Below are 12,614 nucleotides of genomic sequence, written 5' to 3'. Positions count from 1 at the left end.
TCTGTGAAGCATGTGGTTTTGGGAAAAAGGTAGGTAGTACGATTGGTTCGTTGACATGGAATTCTGTACAGACCTTTGGCAGAAATGTTGGGTGAGGTGTAAGTATGACCCTGTCCCTCATAAAAACTGTGTAGGGGGGTTCTGCCATTAATGCTCCGAGTTCACTCACCTGTCTGACCGACGTGATAGCTAATAAGAAGCAGACTTTCATAACGAGAAAGGGGAGTGGTACTGTAGCCAGAGGCTCGAAAGGAGGTCTGGTGAGGTGGTGGAGAACAAGATTTAGGTCCCATAAGGGGGTGGTGCCTTATAGGGTGGGTATACGTTGTGGAGCCCTTTAAGGAATCTTTTAGTGATAGGATGGGCAAATATGGAGAAGCCATCAATCAAGGTATGGAAAGCCGCTGTTGCGGAAAGATGGACTCTTAAAGAAGAGATTGACAGTCCTGACACTTTAAGGTGTAGAATGTACTCCAAGATCATCTTTAGTGGGGCAACACGGGGTTCTACTTTGGTTCGCTGGCACCAGTGAGAGAATCGTGTCCATTTTTGTAGGTAAGTTTTTCGAGTGGACTGTCTCCTACTGTGAAGGAGGATGTCCTTCACTTGCTGGGAACAGGGATTTTCTATCTCCGAGAAAGAGAGAGCAGCCAAGCCTGAAGGTGTAGGGTATGGAACTGTGGGTGTAGTATCGTGCCATTGCTCTGAGATATCAGATCTACACGGTGTGGTAGCAGGTAAGGAGGGTGAACCGCTAGTCTGTGCAGGTACGGGTTCCAAGTTTGGTGGGGCCACAATGGGACTATCAGGATGACTAGGGCTCCGTCTCTGCAGATCTTGCAAGGGAGGGGTAAATAATGGAACCTGAAGGGCATGCGATGTGTGCAGTGGCATTATTTCAGGTGTCGGCTGCTTCTTACATGTGGTTGGCGCTGAGTGCTTTGTCAGTGCCGACACTACTTCTGCAGGGAGAATACTCACGCTCCATGCTGCTTGTGAGCACTGTTTGGCATGTGCCACGGCCGGTGCCAAGGGCGTTTTGGCTGGTGCTGCCGAAGAGGCTTTGTATTTTGCCTCTGTCGGTGCCTTTGATCTTTGTACTTGAGGTCATGGCTTTTTCCATTTCTAGCCCCATTAGTAGCCTGCTTGTCTGTCCCTTTTTGCACTGAAGGTCCAGGGACAATGTTTTTGTGGAGAGGATGCTTCCTTAAAGGAGAGTCAGTCCCTGAGGAAGAATAGGCCCTTTTCTTTGACAGGTGAGTGTTTTCACAATCCTTTGGGCTCAACCCAAGGGGAGCCACTCTCTCTGACACCGTCCCAGATGTTTTTAATTTGGGCAGGGTAGTGTGCTTGGGGTCAGAAGCTGACTGAGCCTTTCACTCCAGCTGGAGCATTTTTAGTTGTAAGTCTCTGGATTTTCACATATGAGCTGTAAGTTTCTGGCAATAAGGACAGAGTACTGTGGGGTGCTCTTCCCCCAAACAGCAAACACACTGTGACCATCGGAGATTGAAATGGACAGCCTACAGTCTGTACACTTTTTAAAACTGGGCGAACCAGGCATGGCATAGGGACAAATAAAGTTTCCACGGTTTAATTATCGGTGCATAATTACTTATCTAAAAACTATTTTTAACTATCAAAGAACTTGTAGCAAGGAAGAAAACAATTTTTTTAAAAACTATCTCTACTAACTAAGGGTATGTCTACACTACCACTCTAGTTCGAACTAGGGTGGTTAATGTATGCAACCGGAGTTGCAAATGAAGCCCGAGGAGTAACGTTAGTTCGGAATAGGAAGCCTAATCCGAACTACCTAGTTCGTGCCGCGTGTAGCCACGGGCACGGAGTCCGAACTAGCGGACATTTAAAAATGGCGGCGCCCGGCAATATGCAAATGAAGCCCGGGAAATTCAAATCCTGGGCTTCATTTGCAACTCCGGTTGACTACATTAACCACCCTAGTTCGAGCTAGGGTGGTAGTGTAGACATACCCTAAGAGAGTTTAATGGCTAACAACTAGGAACCAAATACTGAGGTAATAACTTGTTTAACTTGTCTCTTCTTATCTAGGATTACCAAATTACACTCTTCTATTCATATATTTACCATTGTAAGAAAAATTCCAAACTCCGGATTTAACTCTACACAATCTCCATCAGAAAAAATGAACTGCTTTTTCCTTTCTTTTCTGGCTGTTAAAATTATATAAATTTGTTGTGCTGCAACTGATAAAACAGGTAATTCAATTCTGTTAAATTCGTCGAAGCATCCCCAGGAGCCTGACTGTGCAAGACCTACAATGGGAAAAGGAAAATGTGACTGTAAGATATGGCTCCTGGAAATGTTTCCCCCACAAGCCTAAGCCATTTGGTCTGCACTTCTCTTCTTGCAAATCTCTTCTATACAAACAATTTAACAGTGAGACTTGATCAGAATACAGTTTTTAAATTCTTCAGGGAATTGCCAAGTCTTGAAGAGAGATTTTCCTACATAATTTACTATGAAGATTACACTCTTAATTTTTAAAAAATTAAGATTTAGGTCATTTTAATCTACTCTCTGTTTTGGGGAGTTCAGAGTGCACTTGTGTCATACTATCAAGCTTTCCCCTGCAGCCATGAATTCTATAAACTTACTTAAAAAAATTAAAGCTAAGATTCTCAATCACAAAACTCATGATTAGGGCCCTACCAATTTCATAGTCATGCAAAACATGACATGGACTGTGAAATTAGCTCTGCCCCATGAAATCTAACCTCCTTGATATCAGTTGGCCTGGAAAGGGACAGGATTTCTCCTTCCCCTGCTCACTTCCACAGGCAGTGCAGAAGTTAAGTCACTTCTATGCTCCTGCTACAGCAGCCCCAACTGGATTTTGGGCTCCTGCCCAGGCATGGAGCATCCAGGCTGGGAGTTGCTGCTGCCGGTGGCAACTGCTATGAAGAGACACGAGTCACATGACTGCTTTCCCACATAACTCCTCCCTGTGCTATCCCTAGCCCATGGGAGGAGTCACTTCACCACTCCAGCTCTTCAGAATAGGGCAACAAAAATGATTAGGGGTTTGGAATGGGTCCCATATGAAGAGAGATTAAAAAGACTGTTCATCTTAGAAAAGAGGAGAGCAAGAGGAGATATGATAGAGGTTTATGAAATCATGACTGATGTGGAAAAAGTGAATAAGGAAAAGTTATTTTCTTGTTCCCAAAACATAAGAATGGGAACTAGGGGTCACCAAATGAAATTAATACGCAGCAGGTTTAAAACAAACAAAAGGAAGTTTTTCTTCATGCAGTGCACAGTCATTCCGTGGAACTCCAGAGGAAGATGTGAAGTCCAGGACTTTAAGGTTATGTCTACACAGCGGCATTATTTCAGAATAACTGACATTATTCCAAAATAACATAGTCCATGTCTTCACACAAGCAGTTATTTCGACATAATGTCAAAATAATGTTGAGCTGGAGGACTTCTTACTTCAACTCCTATAACCCTCATTGTATGAGGAGTAAGGAAACTGGGGGCAAGAGTGCTCTATCTCAAAATAACTGCTGTGTACACAGCATCAAAAGTCTAAATAAGCTATTTCGACTTAAGCTACACAATTAGCATAGCTCAAGTTGGATAGCTTATTTTGAGTTTAGCACTACTGTGTGGATGTACCCTATCAGCGTTCAAAAAAGAACTAAATAAATTCATGGAGGTTAGGTCCATCAATGGCTGTTACTCAGAATGGGTAGGAATAATATCCCTGGCCTCTGTAAGAGGCTGGAAATGGATGACAGGAGAGGGATTACTTGATGATCACCTGTTCTGTTTACTGCCTCTGGGGCATCTGGCATGGGCCACTGTTGGCAGACAGGATACTGAGCTAGATGGACCTTTTTGGTCTGACCCAGAATAGCCTTTCTTACAATCTTATGTTTCCACCCCACCCCCACTCAATCCCAGGCCCCGCCTCTTCCTGCACGCACTGGAGCCTACTCAACCCTTTCCCTGAAACCCCCACTCCTCCTCTACTCTTCCCTGCCCCTGTTCCACTCTCCTTGCCCCCACTCTACCTCTTCCCCCAAAGTCAATGCTCCCGAGTGCTGCATCTTGGAGGATCAGAGCAAACTGAGGCTTGCACTGGGTCATTCTGCTGCCAGCACCATAGCAGGGCCCTGGTGCTGGCAGCAGAATGACCCAGTGCAAGCCCCAGCTTGCTCTGATCCTCCAACTCCCAGCTGTGTTGCTCTGCTTCCCATTGCTAGTGAGTGAGGGTGTGGTTCCACCCCTTTTCCACAGTCCCCTTCCCTGAGCAATGCAGCTGGGTGTATGGATCAGTCTGGGAAGGGATTGCTCCACTTCCTACCACCACTGCCAGTGAGTGTGGATGGATAGCCCAACCTCTGTTGCCAGCATTAACCCCCCCCCCCAATCCTCTGCTTCACTGGCATGAACATGAGATTGTCAAGAAAGGGGCATGGCACATGCATCTTTAGGAACTCCTACCTCTTCCAAAAGATGCAGAGAGGCACTTTTTTTCCCAGACAGGAAAATCACAATGTAAAGGTGGAAATGGCCATTGTGATTCTAGGTGACCCAGCCTATCACTTGCTCCCCTGGCTCATGAGGCCATACAAAGGCAGCCTGAACCCAGCAAGGAGTTCAACAACAGGCTGAGCAAGTGCAGAATGGTGGTAGAATGTACGTTTGGACATTTAAAGGGGAAGTTTAGGAGTCTCCTGATTCAGCTGGACCATAGCAAACACAATATTCGCTTTGTGCTAGCAGCCTGTTGTGTGCTCCATAATCTGTGTGAGAACAAGGGGAAACTTTTTTTGGCAGCATGGGGCTAAGGCAGAGTACCTAGACAGAGAGTTTGAGCAGCCAGACACCAACATGATAGGACAGCACAGCAAGGAGCAGTGCAAATCAGAGTCACCTTGAAGGACAATTTTATGCAAGGCCAGTTTTGAAACTCTTCCCCATGGCTCTCTAAAAGTTGCACTCACATTCCCTGTGTTTGCCTTTAATCCCTCCCCTCTAGCCTGCCCCTTGCAGTTAAAGCAATAAAGAGACTGTTATTTGGGGAAAACAACAAGGAAATAGAAGAATTGGGTACCCGAAGAAGGGGGCTCAGGAACGCTCATGAGACTACCTTTTGCTTCCCAAGATCTTGGAGGGTACACTAGCCCTTGAGGTCTTCTCCCTCATGTTCTGGGGCCCCAGTGCCCTCTGGGGCCCCTGGGAATGAAGGTATGGGGCTGGAGGAGGAGGGACCAGAGGTATCATCGGGGTGGGCAGGATTCTGGAGGAGGCCCACTCCAGCCATGATGTCAAGTACTCTATCAAAGTGGTCATTGAGGCTAACATGGTATTATGCTGTCTGGCCTGCTGCTCTCTGTAGTTCTTCTCTCCTGCTGTTCTGCAATTTGGTCCAGGTGCTCAGACTATATCTTCTCCACAGGGGAGTACATGCAATCCATCTGACCCTAGAAGATGTTCTCCCTTGTCCACTTTTGCCTAGTGGAGCTGAGCCTGGTGGGCAGATGCTGTTAGAGGAGAAGTACACTGAGAGCTGGCTGCTATTCCAGCTGCATGAAGCTCCTTGCAGTGGTGATTGCTATTAAAAAGGCCACCTTTGCTAAGAGGTGTGACAATAAGCAGGAGGCTATGGGCCCCATAGAAGTTGACAGTACTAAATTCTAGTTCCACAATGGAGTAGAATCTCTGACAGTGGGAGCAACCTCTCTACATCTTTTAGAAAGCTTGTAGTTATAGGACGAGAGACACAGTCCTTCCCTCAATTTCAGCATTTCACACCTTTATTGTGGACAGATGCACCTCAACAGAACTGACTGCCAAGCCTTTAAAGTTGTAACAAATAATCCTAAACCTTTTGAATTGGAGATTGTGTAGGAGAGACGCAATGGCTAGTTGCCCAGTTAGAAGAGACTTCCAACTATAAAAGGTAAATACATCTCTTACATGGTTTCCTACTATTGAGCAGGTTATTTTGAATTGCTACTGAACAGTCCATCTCCACTGGGTTAAGCTGCTGAAGAACTAGGCCATGAGCTACACCAACTGAGGACTGGATGCAGCTGAGCCTGAAGCAATGAGGAAAGTCTGAAGACCATCTTGAAAGATCGAACAACTCTCCATCAGACAACACCACTACTGGGGTATTGTCAGTGAGCACCTGGCTGATAGATTTGATTCTGTCCTATGTGTGTGGAAGAAATTGGCACACACAACTCAAGAACATTTATGTATGAACAGACCTCATGAGAGAAACCACAAGCCATGACCCTCCAGATAAACCAAACATGCTCCCCACTTTATGGCAGAAGCCTCCGTCATCCAGATCATATAGGGAACAGTCAGTGAGACTGCGATTCCCCTGCATGCCATAATTCATCAACCAATTCCTTGCCTAGAATAAAAGCTAGCTTGTCCAGAGGGTGCAAATGAAGACAGTGCACTATCCTGAGCTATGTATGCAAACCTGAGATGCAGACTAGACTTGGGGAGGAGGAGATCACATGAGTTCATGTTGCCATAGGCCCCAGGAGCCTGAGACAGTTCCTCATTGAAATTTGGGGACTGCCTCTCAATGGCACACAAAGATCTCAAATATGAAGAAACATGGGTAGGAGCTAAAACTCCAGGACTATCCCGATAAATTCTATTAGCTGGAGAGGTATGAGAATCAATTTCTTTTGTTCACTTCCAGGCCTAATGATTGGAACAGAGTGCTCAAGAGATATTTCCACTTGCTGACAGGAGTGATCCAACACCAATCAATCAATCAATCAATCAATCAATCAATCTATCATCTGAGTACAGATACCTTTTGGACACCCAATGATGGAGGTAAGATGTTACCAACATAATAAATTTGGGGGAAACCCTCAATGCAGATGATATGCCAAAGAGTAGAACTGTGAACTGGAAGTGCTCTCTTCCTATTATGCACTTTAGGAATCTTTTGTGGCTTGGGTGGACTGCCATATGAAAATATGCATCCACCAGTCAAAGTCAGCATACCAGTCGTTTGGCTTTGATGAAAGGATAATAGGTACAAGAGAAACCAAAAGGAACCTCAACTTCTTGATGAAGTTGGTCAAGTTCTGAAAGTCTAGCATTGGCCTGAACCTGTTTAGCTTTGGACATGGGAAGTAGTGGAGGTAGAACCCCTGTCCTGGTATAGAGGAGTAATTTCCTTTGTAGCTTTCAAAGAACAAAGAGTTGGCACTTGTCTTAGTACAGATTTGGGAAATGGGTCTCTGAAAAGGGACATGGAAGGGAAGGCTCGAGGGGAAGCAGCTTGAAAGATCAAATAACTCTCCGTCAGAAGGAACTGAAATTTGTTCCTACAGTCTTCAAGTAGCTTATTTAGGAATTTAAACATAGCATCCAAATATGAATAGTCATATCAGGATAAGAGTCTGATGGGTAGCTATGTGCAGCTGTAGGCAGGCAATTGAATAATACCTTTTGCCAAAAAAATCTAATGTTTGTGAGTCGTTTTCTTTAAAGGCAGCTTTTGCTCTGTATTGGTAGTGTCTTTCATTTACTACTGCCATTACTGGAGAGCCTGGCATGCTTTTGACAGAACTGTCCATATGTCTGGGACAGAACTTTGCATTTATGTTCTGTGCACCTTGTCACAGGCATGACTTACGAAGAGGTTTGCAACAGGGACTTAATAAGCAACATTATCACCTTACTTGTAGAAAGGGCAAATTTCCCTGATATGTTTAGGTGTAAAATGTCCGAGTTTTTAAGGATTCTGCTCCACAAACTTCATCTGGATACCAAATGATGCAGCCATTCTTTTTAGGAGTTTTGGATACAACTTAAAGTCATCTAGTATCACGGAAGACACTTCCAAAGCTTCCTCCGGTGACAAGGATGAGATATCCAAAGAAGGCAATATAGAAACCTCCAGAGGCTGGTCTTGCACCTCCAATATAGAGGTCAGATTTAAACAGGTTGTGGAGAATCCAGTTCTTGTATTTGTGGCAGTTGCTTTGTGCTGAACACAAATGACTTCTTGGTACAATGTGGGGAGCCCTCCCTTCTTGGTGATATGTTTATGTAAAGTAATGGGGAAGTACAACTGGTCATTGGAAACATTCCTGAAGACACCTATTAAAGCCTTTATTGGTCTCGTATGGTATAAGTTGTGCATAGACCAGGGACTCTAGTCTGTCATCCTGCTCTGATCAGAATGTCTATGAGAGCAGGAACAAGTCCTAGAAGATGCACAGAATTCTCTGAAGTGGGAGACATAGAAACTCACTTCAAACTTCAACAAGAATACCCCAAAAGGAATGGTGGTGTGGTATTGGAAAGCATCGTCAGAGATCATGACAGTGATATATGACAGGACTGTGATATCAGTGGCAACACCAGGAGCTTCCTAGATACCAATAACTGAGACAGAGACCTGTTCTCTGGGTGAATTCATAGAGGAGAGTGAGGAAAAAGGTATCTGACTTGTGGTCACAGTTGCTACAACCAATCCCAGTGTCAGTGCTGAGGTTTGCACTGGATGTGACAGCCCTGACAAAATGATGTTAGTTTGGATTAGCAGTGAAGTGGTCCCAAAAAGGAGAGCAGATCTTTTGTGGCTATACATGCCTCTGGCATTGTCCGTACTAATAATGTCCACCACTACCATCAGCAGTGATGATGGATCTATTGTTACAATGATGAAGTAGCCAGTCTTGATTAATCTGGAATGGATACAGATGTCAAAGATCATGCTTTGAGAGCCAGTAAGGAGTAGTAAGCAGTCTTCTTTTTGGGCTCTGGAGGTCAAGAGTGCTGCAAGCACCTATGCTTTTTAGAGGATTGCCCTAGCATAGAGGATATAATGGTTACCTACATGTATTGTAAATGGTGTTTTTTGAGATGTGGTTCACTTATCTGTTCCACCCATGAATGTGTGCACACCTAGCAAACTGGAGCCAGAGGCCTTTCTGTTACAGTATTCATCAAGGTGGCACAGATAGCCTGCATCTCCTTATAACCTCTCCTAAGGCTGTACAAGTGTGATGCTATCCCAACTTCCCCTTCCACCATCAGTTGCTGGAAATGTGGCTGAAGACTTACCCTGGAAATGTGGCTGAAGACTTCAGTGGGGTGGGGATATAGAGCAGGTTGTGAATAAACATGTGAACCATAATATGAAGTACTTTTACAATAGCGCTAAGTAACCATATTTTCTTCTTAGAGTGGATGATGGATGAAGCTACAGAAAATATACGAACAATGGTACTAAGAAGCTGAGCAGATGCATATGATGTTAGACCTCTTCTGGTAAAGGGTCCAAGTATGGATAGATAGCACACAGAAATGAATGCTCAGGAGCTAGCGGGATAGGACCGGATGACTATCATGTGCAGATACTTCAGATTGGCTGTGACTGCATGTTTTCACTGCAATTATCTCAGGTCACCAATACCGGGGATAAGCTAATTTGTGATCATGTCATTAAAAAGTGCATTATAATCTGTACTCATAAGGGGCTAAACACAGGAAAGTCTGAACACTTCTTAGCTTTGATTTCATTACTTTGCAACTCTGATAGTGTTCTCTTTACCATGTCTGTAATACATCTCTATTTTAACAAGACTAAAGGAGTATTTACCTCAGAAGAGCATATTTGTATAGATAGGCATCAGTATATAAAATGACTCCAAGAAATAGAGAATACAAACATAAGATTGACTTTATAACCTGGCAGTTAGAGTAGTCACTCAGGATGTAAGGAGACTTAAGAGTCAACCCCCCTGCTCTAATTATTCTTATTTACTCACAATGCGACATTTTCAAGAGGAAAAACTAAAAAATGCCTGACATTAAGCTATCTTATAGCACAATGGTTAAAACAAGTCACCTGAGAGGTAGCAGATACCTGTTCAAATTCCTTCTCCCCATCATGTGTAGAGGGAATTTGGACCTAGGCTATCCCACCTCTCAGGTGAGCACCCTAACCCCTGGGCTGAAAATTATGAGGGAGATACAGCAGAAACATTTTGTGTAAGTTCATCTATTGGGACCTGATCCAGTAAGCAGGTTCTGAGCAAACTTATTGGATCAGCCCCCCTAGGAGAATTAAGCTGCTCAATGCCTTTTTTCTTCTGGTCTGTGAATTGCTCTAAACAGGAGATTGGATTTAGATGCCCACAGAGAGGCAGCAGAACTTCTGTTCAGAGGCAGTAACAAGTTAGTAGTGAATTTCTACTGCAAAAGCATAGGCACCAAGCAAGTTAAAGCAAGAGTTGTGTGCACTGCAGTGATCCCCAAACTGGGACTTAGGGCTGAATGCTGAAAAGTAGTTAGGTGCCTCAGCAACTTAGAAACCTAACCCTCATTTTCAAAAGTGATATAGGCACTTAGGCAATTTGGAGTCCTCCTACTTGCTCTTAACTATTATAATTTAATAAAAAATAATTTTCACTTTTTTCCTCAATACAGTCAACATAAAAAAATCTTACCTTTGAAAATTCTACCTAAGCCTCTGAAGTCCATTTGGTCAGAACAGTTAAATACTACTACATATTTTCCCAGAGCCTTTCCCATGTCTTTTGTCGTTTCTGTTTTACCAGTTCCAGCTGGTCCTGCTGGAGCTCCTCCCATGTTCATTCCCAAAGCCTGAGCTAAGGTTATATAGCATCTGTAAATGTTAATTCAAATTAATTAACTATAGATAAAAGTGATGAATAAACTCTACATGCATATAATAAAGCAATAAATATGGACTATATCCCTCAATTGAATTGTACTTTTCTCTGAAATTAATCCTAATAACAGTAGTACTATGTACAGGAGAAGATGCTACTCAACATGAGTGACAGTGGCAAAATATGGCTTTTAAATATCAATGTAATAAATAAATCTTAACCTGATTCACCTACAGACTATAGGTATAAGATAAAATACAATATATGCTACCTAAACAATCAAGCAATATACAAAGCACATAAAGAATTGTCATTATCAGTTATCACAGCTCTTTTTAAAGAGCAGATTCTGATATGCTTGCACATGTTTAGCAGTACCCATAAAGCTTCAATGAATTGGACTAAATGCCCATGCAGAGGACCATCTCCAAAGAAAGGTGGGTGGGAAATAGTCTTGGGCTCAGCCCCTTCAGGATGCCAGCTAACGTATGTGAGCCAACACAATTCAGAGATGTTTGTAGCTAGTACAGGACAACAGTAAATCGCCATCCTCCTATAATTCCCACACTCCCAGGAAAAGGGGAAGAAGGGAGGGAACTGTGCCTCAGATATTTCTCTGAGATACAATGCATCCTGAATCAACTGCAGTTATACTCACAATCCAAACTTCTCTTAATAAAATGCTAACTTGTGACCTTGCTTTGCTTGACCACACAGGAGTATCAGTACACTCAACCCCCACTGCTTGGTTTAGCTAGATTTAGGTTTGTTGTATTCCTGTTCTCTAGATCCTCTTCCCTGTGAGACAATGAATGGGAAAGGGTGGGAGAGACAGACTGAACAAAACCTTAGGTCAGAATAGATGTCCAGACATAAGAAAGAAGCAACATGCATGTTTTCCAGGGCTAAAGTAATTTACTCAGAGGCAAGGGAATTACTGTGCCCCTCTGAGTCAGACAGTTCTTTGGTAAAGCTGCTCCTATAGAGGAGAAGTTAAGTATAAGTCACCCTTGCTCAAGGCCAAGACTAAAGATTTGATCTAATCCCAAGTGGGAATGATTCATGGAGTATAAATAAACTCTAGGATTGAGATAAAGAAAATATAGGTCACTTGAACAACTAAGGCCAAAAAGCAGGTTACTGACCTGCTAGCCCATGAGCCTTTTTGGTACTATCATTTTTTAAAATGTTCATGCATATATTATATTATATATACATGATGGACCTTTCTGCATGGTAGCTTAAAGGTAGAGGTTGTCCTGTTTCCATGGAAGCAGTAGTAAGCAGAGATCCTGGGTGAATATTTTGACTAAAAATGAATACATCTTCATCCAATTTTAGGTAATTACTTTTTTTACTTTACAGTAGTGAATACTATGAAAATTTTCTCAATTGCATAACCATTAACATATCAACTACTAAATATTTAATAATGGAAGTCATGCTTCACATGAAAAATAAGCTTATTCTACATATATTTCTCAAACTTAAAATCAATTTTGGTAGTTTTTATATGTATTAATTTACTCCAGGATTCTCTTGGAAAGAATGAAGATAGGAATTGATAGACAACTCAGGGAAGAATAGGCCGGCATCCAAAACAAGAGATCTTGTACTGACCAAATAGCAACTCTCAGCGTGATCATAGAATAGTCGCTTGAGTAGAATTCCTCCCCTGTACATAACCTTCACAGACTTTGAAAAAGCCTTTGACAGTGTTGATAGAGACACTTTGCGGAAACTGCTGCAACACCGTGGCATCCCATCCAAAATTATTAACCTGATCTGTTCAACATACAAACCCTCAGCATGCCAAGTTGTTCGCAATAGTGTCTTGACAGAATCCATCAGCATACTCTCAGGAGTACGACAATGGTGCCTATTGTCACCTTTCCTGTTCTTGATCACAATGAGCTGGATTATGAGCAG

The 12,614-nt window shown here is 43.0% G+C and overlaps 1 protein-coding gene across 3 annotated transcripts in view; it reads right to left on the bottom strand.

Annotated features, from left to right (window-relative positions):
• The window catches only part of DNAH8 (dynein axonemal heavy chain 8), a 615,913-nt gene that overhangs the window by 244,297 nt on the left and 359,002 nt on the right, over nt 1-12,614 (bottom strand). For all 3 annotated transcript variants that reach the window (XM_075925079.1, XM_025186355.2, XM_025186358.2), the window contains 2 exons: nt 10,500-10,678; nt 2,110-2,297 (listed from right to left, as the gene is read on the bottom strand). In XM_075925079.1, coding sequence (XP_075781194.1) covers nt 2,110-2,297; nt 10,500-10,678 — 367 coding nt within the window. The remainder of the gene's footprint in view (nt 1-2,109; nt 2,298-10,499; nt 10,679-12,614) is intronic.

Source organism: Pelodiscus sinensis, chromosome 3 (genome assembly GCF_049634645.1).
Source record: "Pelodiscus sinensis isolate JC-2024 chromosome 3, ASM4963464v1, whole genome shotgun sequence".
NCBI lineage: Eukaryota > Metazoa > Chordata > Testudines > Trionychidae > Pelodiscus > Pelodiscus sinensis.
This window is presented reverse-complemented; position numbering and strand designations above follow the sequence as displayed.